Raw genomic sequence first — 12,103 nt, 5'->3', positions numbered from 1 at the left:
AAAGTGTTCCTTAGAAAGACAAATAATTCTGACTTCACCTTATTAAAAGACTTTCTTTTTATCAGCTCAGAATCCCTTGACTGGCTGGGATTAGTGACCAGGAAGAAAAGGGGAGAGATGTAGAGCTTCTAGGAAGCCCCATTCCAGCAAGTCTTACATCTTTTGCTTGGGCTGGCAACCTGAGAACAACAATAGGAAAAGTGGCCTCATCTATTTTGCATCAGTCTATTTTGAGCCTTGTGAATGGCATCGGGAAAGAGCCAGTGAAGTGGAAGTTGAGGTGACAATCAAGCCTTTACTCATCTGCCTGTGGTAACCAGGCCTGCTGCTTCTGCCATCCAGGAGGGCCTTGACTTACTGCAAAGAACACTGTACCAGGATCCTTGAGAGCCAGGCCCAGATGGGGATGCAGATGTTGTGTACATGTGTGTTTCATGGCTGAACACAAATGGCTTGAGTCTAACATCTCCATTCAATATCTTGGATGATTAAGATCTTCTGCCTAAGAGATACTGTGGGCTTCAAGTATCCCAGACTCCCCTGACATCCTTGAGGCCAGAAATTCATCCCCCTGGGAGCCCATAAGGCAAAGCTGGGTCAACATCGTGAAGCAGGAGCTTGTCTTCCGACCTCACTTCTTCTTCCTCCCCTGCCCAGACTTCTCCAAATCTCTCACCAGGGATCCAACTCAGGAAGAGCAAGTGAAGCAAAAATCTTGTATCCCATTTCTGGAAAGGGCAGAGAGGGAACTGGCAGACGTGGAAAGATGTTATGCCTGGGGTCTAGCCAGGCCCTGTGCTGGGCAGAGTCAGCAGAGCCACTGTCACAGAGAGGGCCATCTCAGAATCTGGGCTCCTCCAGAATATTAAAGTCAATTAACCAGCAAGGAGGGCAGGGCCTATGGTACACTATTCACCCGAGATATTCTTCCAAGGCTCTGCCACGTATTCAATGTAACTGGAGCTTTTTGAGGGGTGCTCAGGAGAATTATCTCCCCCACCTCCCCTTCCCATTCTCCCTCTGAATCAGGCTACTCGTCCCAGCATTGAGCATGGCAATTTATTTTATTAATGGACACGGGGGGGTGGTGCATGGTTTCTGCATGTCGACGGAAGAAAGACCTTCAGGCTGGATACTCTTGCCTCACCTCTGCCTTTGCTGGCGAGATTGAGTTGGGCTGGCAAGGGAGGTAGCGGGAAGATGTTTGGGCACCAAGGTGGCAGGTCTTTGGGCTCGCTAGAGTGGGAGGAGGTCTGGTCTTTACCCGGCGAAGTTGCAAGTGCCTCAATTCCCTCATCCAGGGCTCAGAGTTCTCCATCATGTCCAGCCCTGTCCCTGTGTTTTATCTTTGGAGATGAAGGCTTAACTGGCACAGTCCTGGCAGTGACCTGAGGGCTTTGGACTCCTGGAAATCATGAGCCCATCTCTGAAACATGATTCCTACCGGGGAAATGTTCTGGATGGTGGTGCCATATGAGGGACCCAGAGAAGAGCCACAGGTAGGGCAACCAGGGTGAGTCTTGGGGCAGCACCCATCAACGCGCAGAAGTTGCAGTCTGGTAGCACTGTAGGCCAACTGGGTGGGCACAGAGGCAAGGCTGCTAGCCTCAGTGCTGCTGATGGGAGATATTTGTAAGATCAAGACATCTAGATGAGGAAATGAAACTTTCAGTCGATTCTGTGAACATGGGAGATACCGTGGGAAGAGACAAATCATTTCCTGCGAGTGAGTAAGAGGTAGGAAGGAAAAAATGGCAGAGATACAGCCTGGTTCTGGGGAAGAAGAAAAAAAAGATTTTTCTTAGATTTTCTTTTAAAATGACCTCCAGAATATTAAAGTCAATTAACTCATCGTCACCATTGCTGTCTAGTGGATCAAAAGGTGCTTTGGTGATTCACATCAGCGGTCACCAGAAGCTCATTTTACCTACACAACATTCTCCTGCATTCTTGCAGGCTTCCTGCCCCAAACATTTGATATGGATCATTTAAGAGCTGCCAATATGGTTGGCTGGAGATTATATATGATAGTGGTTAAGGAGCTGTCAGCCCTTGGACAAGTTACTTAACCTCTCTAAGTGTGGTTTTCCCGTTTGAAAAGAGAGAATAACAATGCCTTGAGGACTGAGATAATATATGCAAAGTTTTTAGTACACCAAAAGCAAGTGTGTCTTGGTCCAGTCCATGCTGGGCTCATCACCATCAGCACAATATCATCATCATCACCATCATCACCATCATCACTCTCAGTGCAACTACCATTTATTCCATGAGACATCATCTTCCACTTTACCACGCCACTGACTTACCATTAAAATCCTACAAGATGGTTTATATTTATTTATCCCTTCGAATTCAACTGTTATACAGATCCACACCCTGGACACTGTGGCGAACCCACTGTGAAAGTGGGTCCAGAAGAAGGATAGATTATAGTGACATGCAGAAAAATGGAGGAATTTGTCAGGGTTCCATTTCTCACGTGGGTCAGGACAAGGCTTTTTGTCCAGAGTCCATCACTTGTGTGAGGTTGGGCAAGTTATTTAATGTCCTCAAAACTTTGATTATCTTCACCTGCAAACATCTGCTTTGCAACCTCACAGTAGCAGCATGAGGATTCCGTGAGATATGGTCTGGAGACCTGACACGTGGAAGGTGTTAATGTTATGACACTGACCAAGGAAACCCCTGAACCACAACTGGGACTTCCACCTGCTCCTCCTTCTCTCCTTCAACCATTATTTATGATGCAGAACCCCTCTTCCCATACCACACCCTGCTCCATTTATGAATCAATGCATTAGTAGATGGGCATTCTGTTGTATATAATTAGTCTTCTGTGAGTTTGCTTTCTTATGTATAGTCCTAATGCCCTGATTATTTTGGAGAGAATTTTCAGAAACCATTATTTGGCCTAAAAGCAGAGGGCCAGCTCTGAGATCTGGTGACCCCACATGGCATTCTAGGACTGCTTGGACTTTGCTATCTGCTACCTGCAGAAATGCCTTCACTCAACAGTCATTAATTGTATCCTCAGCTCTAACCAAAGACTAATATGAAAAGCGCCACTTGAAAGACAAATAGGGTGGCTTCAAAAACGTGGGGCTTGGGAATCAGAAGCAACTGACTAGAATCCTTATTCTGCCAGGTAAAAGCTGTGGGTCCTTCTGAATGTTAAGCCTATGCATTTTGAGCCTCAGTTTTTTCTTTTCTAAAGTATACAATTGTGATTGGAATTAAATTAGATAAAATATTTATCTAGAAGAGTGCTGGCACCTATACAGTAGGCTAGAAAAAAAGGGTAACTAAGGCTGAGTGTGGTGGCTCATGCCTACAATCTTAGCACCTTGGAAGGCCAAGGTGGGAGGATCACTAGAGGCCAGGAGTTTGAGACCAGCCTGAGCAACACAGCAAGACCCTGTTCTCTACAGAAAATAAAAAAAGAAAGAAAGAAAAATTAGCTGGGCATGGTGGCATGAGCTTGAACTCCCAGCTATTGGGGAGGCTGAGGCAGGAGGATCACTTGAGCCCAGGAGTTTGAGGTTGCAGTGAGCTATATGATACTACTGCACCCTAGCCTGGGCAACAGAGTGAGACTCTGTCTCAAAACAAAACAAAACAATTTTAAAAACCAAAAAAAAACAAAGAATAAAACAAAAGGGTAACTATTATCATCATTAATATTAACAAAAAGTATGGCAGTGCCTTCAGACATTGCCAACTATGGTAGTAAAGGTCTACAAGACTCCACATGGTACACTGCTCTTAAAAATCAGAGCCAGGGAAAAAAAGTCTCTCCTAGAGAACTACTTAACTTATTTTTACTTATCTATGAGAAAATATTGAAACCTTCTCTGCCTACAAAATCCCAGAGCTTCTCAGGGAGTCTGAACCCAAGCTGGCTTTTACTAAAGAATGGCACGAAGCAGCGTCTGATGTCAGAAATATTCACCAAGATTCAACTAAGGGGGAAGCTCTCCTCATTCCCAGCTCACTACAACCCAAACTGATGCCGAGTGTCTACAGGGATATGGAACTCACTATAGCCCAAAGCAAGTGAGTGCCCGTGTATTCAGGGATGTGCCAGGAGTTTAGTGGGAAGAAGAACCAACAGAACCAGTCCTAATCTTTGGGGAGCTCCCAGTCTGGGGGGAAGGGTCACAGCCCCTGCCCTCAGGGAGCCCCTGGTCTGATGGTAGAGATATAATCCATGCCACTAGGGAGGCTCTTTTCTGATTGGACAGACAAAAAAAGACCAAAACAGAATGCTATATTTGGCCTTTTCTGCTACGAGATTCAGAGCCAAATTCAATGGTCAGTGCACTTTATCACACCCTCTCAGTCTAATTATCACCTCCTTTTCTTTGTGTGGCTTCAGATTGTTCTTATTTTTAATAGTCCTATTGAAGACAAGTTTTCATTTCAACCTGCTACATCACCATCCCTTTTTGTAATAGTAGGAACAGAAATAACAATATATCAGTAAGCATCTTTACTTAAAATTCCAGTACCAGCATATTGTGCATCTTGTGCTTAAGACAGTGGGGTGATGGGAAGCTCCACAAGGACCAGGGAGTTTCACTCCAATGACAGGCCCATGGGTCAGGGCTAGCTGTCACAGGCTTCTCTGCCCAGGCCTGGGAGTAGATGCAAGACATTTCTTACCACCCACACCCAAGATACCTGACCAAAAGATGAATTCCCAGGGCCCCATCCCAGACCTCTTGTGTGTGCCAAAATTTCCAGCGTGTGTGTGGTCTGCGAAACTACAGGCCTAACAAGGCCCGGCCATGATTCTTATCAGCAGGGAAGTTTGGGGAACATCAGACCCAATTCTTCTCTGAGCATGGGGAGAAGAGTATCAGAATCAACTAAAGGAGCTTCATAAAATGCAGATTCCTGGACATTCCAGCCAGGCCCTACTGGATCAGAATTTCTGGGACTGGGCCCTGGAATGTGCATTTTTACAAGCACCCAAGGTGATGACTGTGGGCTGATGTTTCCTCAAAGGCCCTCCAGCCATGTGAGCTACTGGGCACAAGGGGGCCAGGTCAGAGCGTCTGGGCACAGTCTGCCTTAGGTGGCAAGGGTGAGGGAGACAATCTATAACCTTCTTCTGTAGGCAGCCAAGCAGCACAGCTCCCTCTACCCCATGCAATGCTATGCTGTAGCGTTCTCTTAAGTTGTTACACAGAACCTTCTTTCAGAAGCACTAAAGTTCTGACGGAGGGCTCTGACTATGTCATTGGTCCTTTCACATGGTGGAATCAAAGCTTCTCAAAGGTCTTTGGTTCCACATCTTCTTAGGTCCACTGTCCTATTGTTTGGTCCCCTCAGCGTACCCCATTACAGGCTAGCCTTTGGGGCAAGGGACTTAGGCCAGGCTGGCTCAGTGTGAAGGGTGTGAAAATCAACCCCTGGTGGTTGGCATGGTTCTATTTCTGGGACCTGCACATTGGACTCCCTCAATTTTAGCCATAAGTGGAAGACAATGCAAAGTGCCCCTTGTGGAGAGGGCAGACCAGTCGGATCAGAAATACACAAAGCACAGGGGTCACATTTTGACTGATCTGAGTCTTAATTGTCCACTTACTTATATGTCTCCATTAGTCCTTCCATCCTCCTACCTACCCAGCATTCCAGAAAAATACAGAGAGTGCCTGCCAATGCACTAACTACATTAAGGGAATATGGGGAGGCCTACCTAGTTCCTCTCACATCCTTTGTGGCCAGAGATCAGGCAGTGGCTGCATGCTTCCCGATCCTGTGTCCTCAGGTCCCTCACAGCACCTGTATGGCTTCTGCTGGGCCTCGGGTCCAGGCGGGCTGGAGTGGCCACCAGCAGGTCATTCAGAGAAACATTGTAGCTTTGAGGACTCTGCAAAAGGAGGAGGGAGGGCACATCCAGCTGCCTCTTCTCACCAGAGCTGTGGCTGTGGAAGTAACAATCCATGGGCAGGGAGGAGTTTTCTGGAAAGGCAAAGGCATCGGCATCATCTACGTGTGCTGCTGGATTCAGCACAGATTCCTGGTAAAGGCCACCTCCCACTAGGATCCCATGGTCTGGGAGTGGCTGAAGCTCTTTGAACTAGTATAGAGTCAGCCATTGCTCTTTTCCTCCAAATAGCTCTCCTGCCCCAGTTTCCATACTTAACGTCCGTACCCAGGACAGACACAGCTACATGGGCCTCATCTGAAGGAACCAGGAAATATTGAAAAGTGAAAGTGGACTCAGACATATCATTCTATTTTATTTTACCTTTTTGTCTTCCCAATCAGACTAGAGACACCTAAGGGCACGGACTATGGCTCCACTATCAGACTGCGGTCTCCTTGAGGGTAGAAGCTGTGTCCCTGCTCCCAGACTGGGGGGTCCTCACAGATTAGGACTGGTTCTGTTGGTTCACCTCACCCCTAAGCTCCTGGCACAGCCCTGGACACAAGGGCACTCACGTGACTGGTTACTGGCCACCAGCTTTGTGTCGTAGTGAGCTGGAAACACAGACAGCTTCCTCCTCGGGTGAACGTTGGTGAATAGTTCTGACATCAGCTGCTGCTTCTTCATGTCATTCTTTAGTGACACCCAGCTTGGGTTCAGACGACCTGAGAAGCTAAGGGATTTTGTAGACAGAGAAGTTTTTGGGATTTTTTCCTGGATGCACTGCTGGGAGATCTGCTGCTGGTTGTGTTTAAAGGAGACCATCCCATCAATCTCTGGGCTGCTGCACTCAGAGCTGGCGGATGTGGACCAGGCTTGCAGAGACTTTGGGGAGGCTGAGATCTGGGTGGTGGATTCTGGGGAGGTTTCTACTGAGGTTAAGGGCTAGAAGAGAAGATAGTCCAAAATGAGACTGTGGAAAGTAGAGGGCTCCTTCCTATGCTATTCTTGATTAAAACCAACAGATTAAGAGCTGGGTTCAGCCAGATGTGGTGGCTCATGCCTGTAATCCTAGCACTCTGGGAGGCCAAGGCAGGAGGATCGCTCGAGGTCAGGAGTTCGAGACCAGCCTGAACAAGAGCAAGATCCTGTCTCTACTAAAAATAGAAAGAAATTATCTGGACAACTAAAAATATATAGAAAAAAAATTAGCCGGGCATGGTCGCGAATGCCTGTAGTCCCAGCTACTTGGGAGGCTGAGGCAGAAGGATTGTGTAAGCCCAGGAATTTGAGGTTGCTGTGAGCTAGGCTGACGCCACGGCACTCTAGCCGGGGCAACAGAGTGAGACTCTGTCTCCAAAAAAAGAAAAAAAAAAAAGAGCTGGGTTCATTAGCAGCAAGAAAGATTAGGTCCGAATAGTTTTCTAACCACCAATTGGTTATACTAGGGCAGAAGATGGAAGAGAAACCTACAGCCTCCTCTGGAGGTCTTTAAACATGGAGAAGATTATAAATACTAGAGACTGGTAATCTGAAAAATAAGTATTATTTTACAGCTGTTAGACTGGCAAAAATTAGAAGGCTGGGTAATGCCAGTGTTGGTGGGCATGCAGAGGTATAGGAACTCTCTGCTGCTAGAATGTAGAATGGTACAGCCATTCTGAACCATCTAGAAATACTTGGCAAAGTAAGATTACAAATACTCTGTGACCTAGCAAGTCTATGCTAAGCATGTATACTAAAGAAGTTATTAGAGAGTCCCTTAAAAAATACATGTTCACCAATGTTCACAGCAGCATCATTCACAATGGCCAAAAGGCAAAAACAACACAAATGTCTACCAAGCCATGAATGAACAAAATGTGGCATATATATACAATGGGCTATTATTCAGTCTTGAAAAGGAAGAAAATTCTGATACATGCTACAACATGAATGAACCTTGAAAACATTATGCTAAGTGAAACAAACTGGACAAATATTGTATGATTCCACTAATATGAAATACCTAGAGGAGTCAAATTCATAGAGATGGAAAGTAGAATAGAGGTTACCAGGGACTGGGGGTGAGGGCAGAATGAAGAATTATGTTTAGTGGGTACAGAGTTTCTGTTTCAGATGATGAAAAAGTTCTGGAAATGGATAGTGGTGATAGTTGCATACATTTGTGACTGTTCTTAATGCCATTGAATTGTACACTTAAAAATGGTTAAAATGGTAAATTTTGTTATGTATATTTTATCATAATTTTAAAAACATATAGAGGGATGTTCACTGCGGTGTTATTTGTAGTGGGGCAATCTGCATGTCTATATCTTGGGGAATTGATAGGGTGAAATGAATGGTTGAAACCTATTCTTTTTTTTTTTTCCAGCATAATAAAGTATCAAGCAAGAAACCTATTCTTGGAAAAAAAGGAACTTCACTTAATGAGATTTGAAGCTTTGCAGCTTTTTCTCCAAGTACACCCATAATCCCCATAACATGGGCAGCAAGAGATGTGAAAAGATAGAGTTTGAAGCAGTCAGAGAATTCAGAGAGCTAGGGTGCAAATTGTGGAAGGGGAAATCCTTTAATGTGCAGTTTGGCTGACTCATAAACTACACATGCTGGGGTGAGGTAGTGTGAGTGGCGGGGAGGGAGGAGAGGATCCCAGGCAACGCAATAAAAAAATACCACCTGGCCGGGCACGGTGGCTCACGCCTGTAATCCTAGCACTCTGGGAGGCCGAGGCGGGTGGATCATTTGAGCTCAGGAGTTCGAGACCAGCCTGAGCTGACCCCGTCTCTACTAAAAAAATAGACAGAAATTAGCTGGACAATAAAAAATATACAGAAAAAATTAGCCAGGCACGGTGGCACATGCCTGTAGTCCCAGCTACTTGGAAGGCTGAGGCAGGAGGATCACTTGAGCCCAGGAGTTGGAGATTGCTGTGAGCTAGGCTGATGCCACAGCACTCTAACCCAGGCAACAGACTGAGACTCTGTCTCCAAAAAAAAAAAAAGAAAGAAAGAAAGAAAAGAAAAAGTAGGCAAGTTTCCAGAATATATAAAGAATTCCTACAACTCAATAATAAAAAGGCAAACAATCCTATTAAAAAAGAGAGGGAGCAAAAACTTGAATGGACTCTCTACAATGAAAGATACCTGAATGACCAGTAGGCATCAGGGAAATACACATTAAAACTACAACGAAATATCACAACATAGCCATTAGAGTGGCTAAACTGTAAAAGACAGTTAATACCAAGTGTTGACAAAGATATGGAGCAACTGGAACTCTCACACATTGCTAGTTGAAATGTACAATGCTATAATCACTTTGGATAAAGATTTTGGAGTTCCATATAAAGTTACACATAGATTTACCCTTTGAACCAGCAATCCTTCTCCTTGGTAGTTGTCCAAGAGAAATGAAAACGTATGCCCACAAAAAGGTATGTACAGGGATGTTCATAGGATCTTCAGTGACAACAGCAAAAAATAAAAGAAAACAAAACAAAAAATCCCAAACAAAAAACTAAGAACCCAAAAGCCTATCAATAGGAGAATGGATAAACAAACTGCAGCATATTTGTACAATGAAATAAAACTCAGCAATAAAAAAGAACAAACTACTGTTACACACAATATGGATGAATCTCAGAGATATAATACTGAGCTAAAGAAGCTAGACACAAAACACATATACAACTGTATCACTTCATTTACATAAAAGTCTAAAGTAGGCAAAATTAATTTGAAGTGGAAAAAAAGGCAGAGAAATCAGAATTAGCATAGTGGATGCCTTGCAGAGGGATGGGGGGTAGACTGCCTGGGAAGAGACAGGAGGGAACTTTTTGGATATATCAAAATGTTCTATATTATGGTAGACATGTGGGTTAAAATTGTATGGCTAAGATTTGAGCATTCCAATGCAAGGGTTTTTTTTGGAGGCAGGTCTGAATGTTTATCATCCCCCAAAATTCTTATGTTGAAGTCCTAACGCCCAAGGTGATGGTAGTAAGAGGTGGGGCCTTTGGGAGATGAATAGGCGATGAAGGCATAGCCCTCCTGAAGAGGATTAGTGCCCTTAAAACGAAACCTAAGAGATCTAGCTAGCTCCTTCTACCATGTGAAGACAACAGTGAGAAGCTGCCAGCTATGAGGAATGAGCCCTTGGCAGACACTGAATCTGCCAGTGCCTTGATCTTGACTTCGCAGCCTCTAGAACTATGAAAGCTAAAGTTCAGTTGTTTATAAACTACCCAGTCTAAGGTATTTTGTTATAGCAGCCTGAACAGACAAGACAAACTCCTCATCAGATATATGGTTTGCTAATGTTTCCTCCCATTGCATATGTTGCCTTTTCACCCTGTTGATTATTGCCTTTGCTGCACGGAAGTTTTAAGAGTGATGTAGTCCCATTTGTCTATTTTTGCTTTTCTTGCCTGTGTTTTGGTGTCATGCCCAAGAAAGTATTGACAATACAATGTCATGAAGATCCAAAGCATATTCTGTTAAAGGTACTTTTCAAACTATGGGTCATAAACGTATTAATAGGTCATGAAATTAATCTACTGGGTTGTAACTGGTAATTTTTACAGAATAGGACAGAATGCACAGAATAGAAAATATTAAATGAGTCATTAAGTGTAGTATGGATAAGCATTGTTTCAGAAACTTTTTTCTGGTTGTGTGTATAGTGGACTGTAAAATAAAATGGACATCTTACTGTGGGCTATGGGTAAAATTTTTGAAACACATTGCACTACTCTCTACTGCACTGGGACCCAGCAAAGGCCCAGCAATGCCGAAGATTTCCCAGTAGTTACAGGGGGGTCATCACACGGCCCTCAGTGAGTCTCAGTGTGAGGAGCACAAAGGGACCTGTGCTAGAGCAGTCAGTACCATACTCATATGACAACTCTGTTTTTACAAAAATAGAGAAGCAACTGTCACCTTAAATTAACATTTTTATTTGAATTTTATTGGTGCTGTTTTGTTTTGGCTCTATAGTTAAATAAGAGCTCTAAGTATAAATATTTTATATCTGATTCTATGCTTATGTATATTTATAAAAATAATTTAGGTCTACAATGTGGGTCTGAGGGAGCTTTCTTTCCTTCAAAAGGTGTCTATACATCAATGGAGTCTGAAAAACGCTGTTCAGGTCATGTGCTGAGTTCAGAGGAGTACTCTAAAATTCGTGTCCACCGGCACCTCTCAGAATGTGACCTTATTGGGAAAGGGGTCTTTGCAGGTATAATGAGTCAAGTTAAGATGAGGTCATACCAGATTAGAGTGGTCCCTAAATCCAATGACTGGTGTCCTTATAAGAATGTCATGTAAAGATACCCAGAGGAGGAACACAGGGTAGAAGGCAATGTGACAGAAGAGGCAGAGGTTGGAATCACGCTGCCACAAATGAAGCAATGCCAAGGATTGCCAGCAACCACCAGAATCTATCAAGAACAATGAAGGATCCTCCCGAGCCTTCAGAGGGAGCACGGCCCCAGACATCTTGATTTCAAACTTCTAGCCTCTAGAGCTGTGAGAGAATACACTGTGCCGTTGTACACAGCCAGATTCGGCATAGCACCCCTAGGAAACCACCATGTCTGAGGTGGCAACCTGCTTTAGAAGAGGGGGTGCATTAGAGAGCCTTTCTAAAAGCCATCCCAGGCCTATCCTCCCAGCAGGCACACCCCTCCACACATGGGTTTTGAAAGCTGGGAAATGGAGACCCTGGAAGGCTCACTGGCTTACTAAAAGGGCCAGCAAGTCAGGGGTATAGAAGTGACCACAAAGCAAGACTCCCAACCTCCCAGAGCTTGGCCCTCTGCTTACCATGATGCCAGTGCATATGTTCACTGCAGTGGCAGACTTGGCCTCCTTGATTTGGGGGTTGGGTTTACCGAACTCCAGCCTGGAGCAGCTGAGACTTGAATTCCTCAGGTTGGGTACAGATCTGTACTGCCTTGCAGATGTAGGCTTTGGGGGAAGAGGATCAGCCTCCTCCTTGGGGGCCTCCTGGTCGAGGCTGCTGTCTGTTTCATTTTTCTTTTCATCTCTGACACTCAAGAGCAAGTCAGGTGTGCAGGACACTAATGTCAACGGCTGGGAGTACTGGGAAGGAGAGCAAACACACAGCCCATGGGAACCCAGCTCTGTCCACATCCAGGTTCATGTGCACCCAGAGGTAGGTGCAAAGAAGATGAGGAGAAAGAAAGCAGTCGATAGCAAA

At 44.7% G+C, this 12,103-nt stretch overlaps 1 protein-coding gene across 1 annotated transcript in view; it reads right to left on the bottom strand.

The window, feature by feature from the left end:
• Positions 1–1,035: 1,035 nt before the first annotated feature.
• Positions 1,036–12,103, bottom strand: part of TTLL6 (tubulin tyrosine ligase like 6) — a 28,179-nt gene continuing 17,111 nt past the window's right edge. Inside the window, exons 11-14 of the mRNA XM_045526263.1 lie at positions 11,707–11,985; positions 6,454–6,823; positions 5,705–5,970; positions 1,036–1,773 (exon numbers count right to left, since the gene is read on the bottom strand). Of these exons, the coding sequence (XP_045382219.1) occupies positions 5,705–5,970; positions 6,454–6,823; positions 11,707–11,985 (915 nt within the window). The 3' untranslated portion in view covers positions 1,036–1,773. The remainder of the gene's footprint in view (positions 1,774–5,704; positions 5,971–6,453; positions 6,824–11,706; positions 11,986–12,103) is intronic.

The sequence above is a fragment of the Lemur catta genome, chromosome 15 (assembly GCF_020740605.2).
Source record: "Lemur catta isolate mLemCat1 chromosome 15, mLemCat1.pri, whole genome shotgun sequence".
NCBI classification, from domain to species: Eukaryota; Metazoa; Chordata; class Mammalia; order Primates; family Lemuridae; genus Lemur; species Lemur catta.
This window is presented reverse-complemented; position numbering and strand designations above follow the sequence as displayed.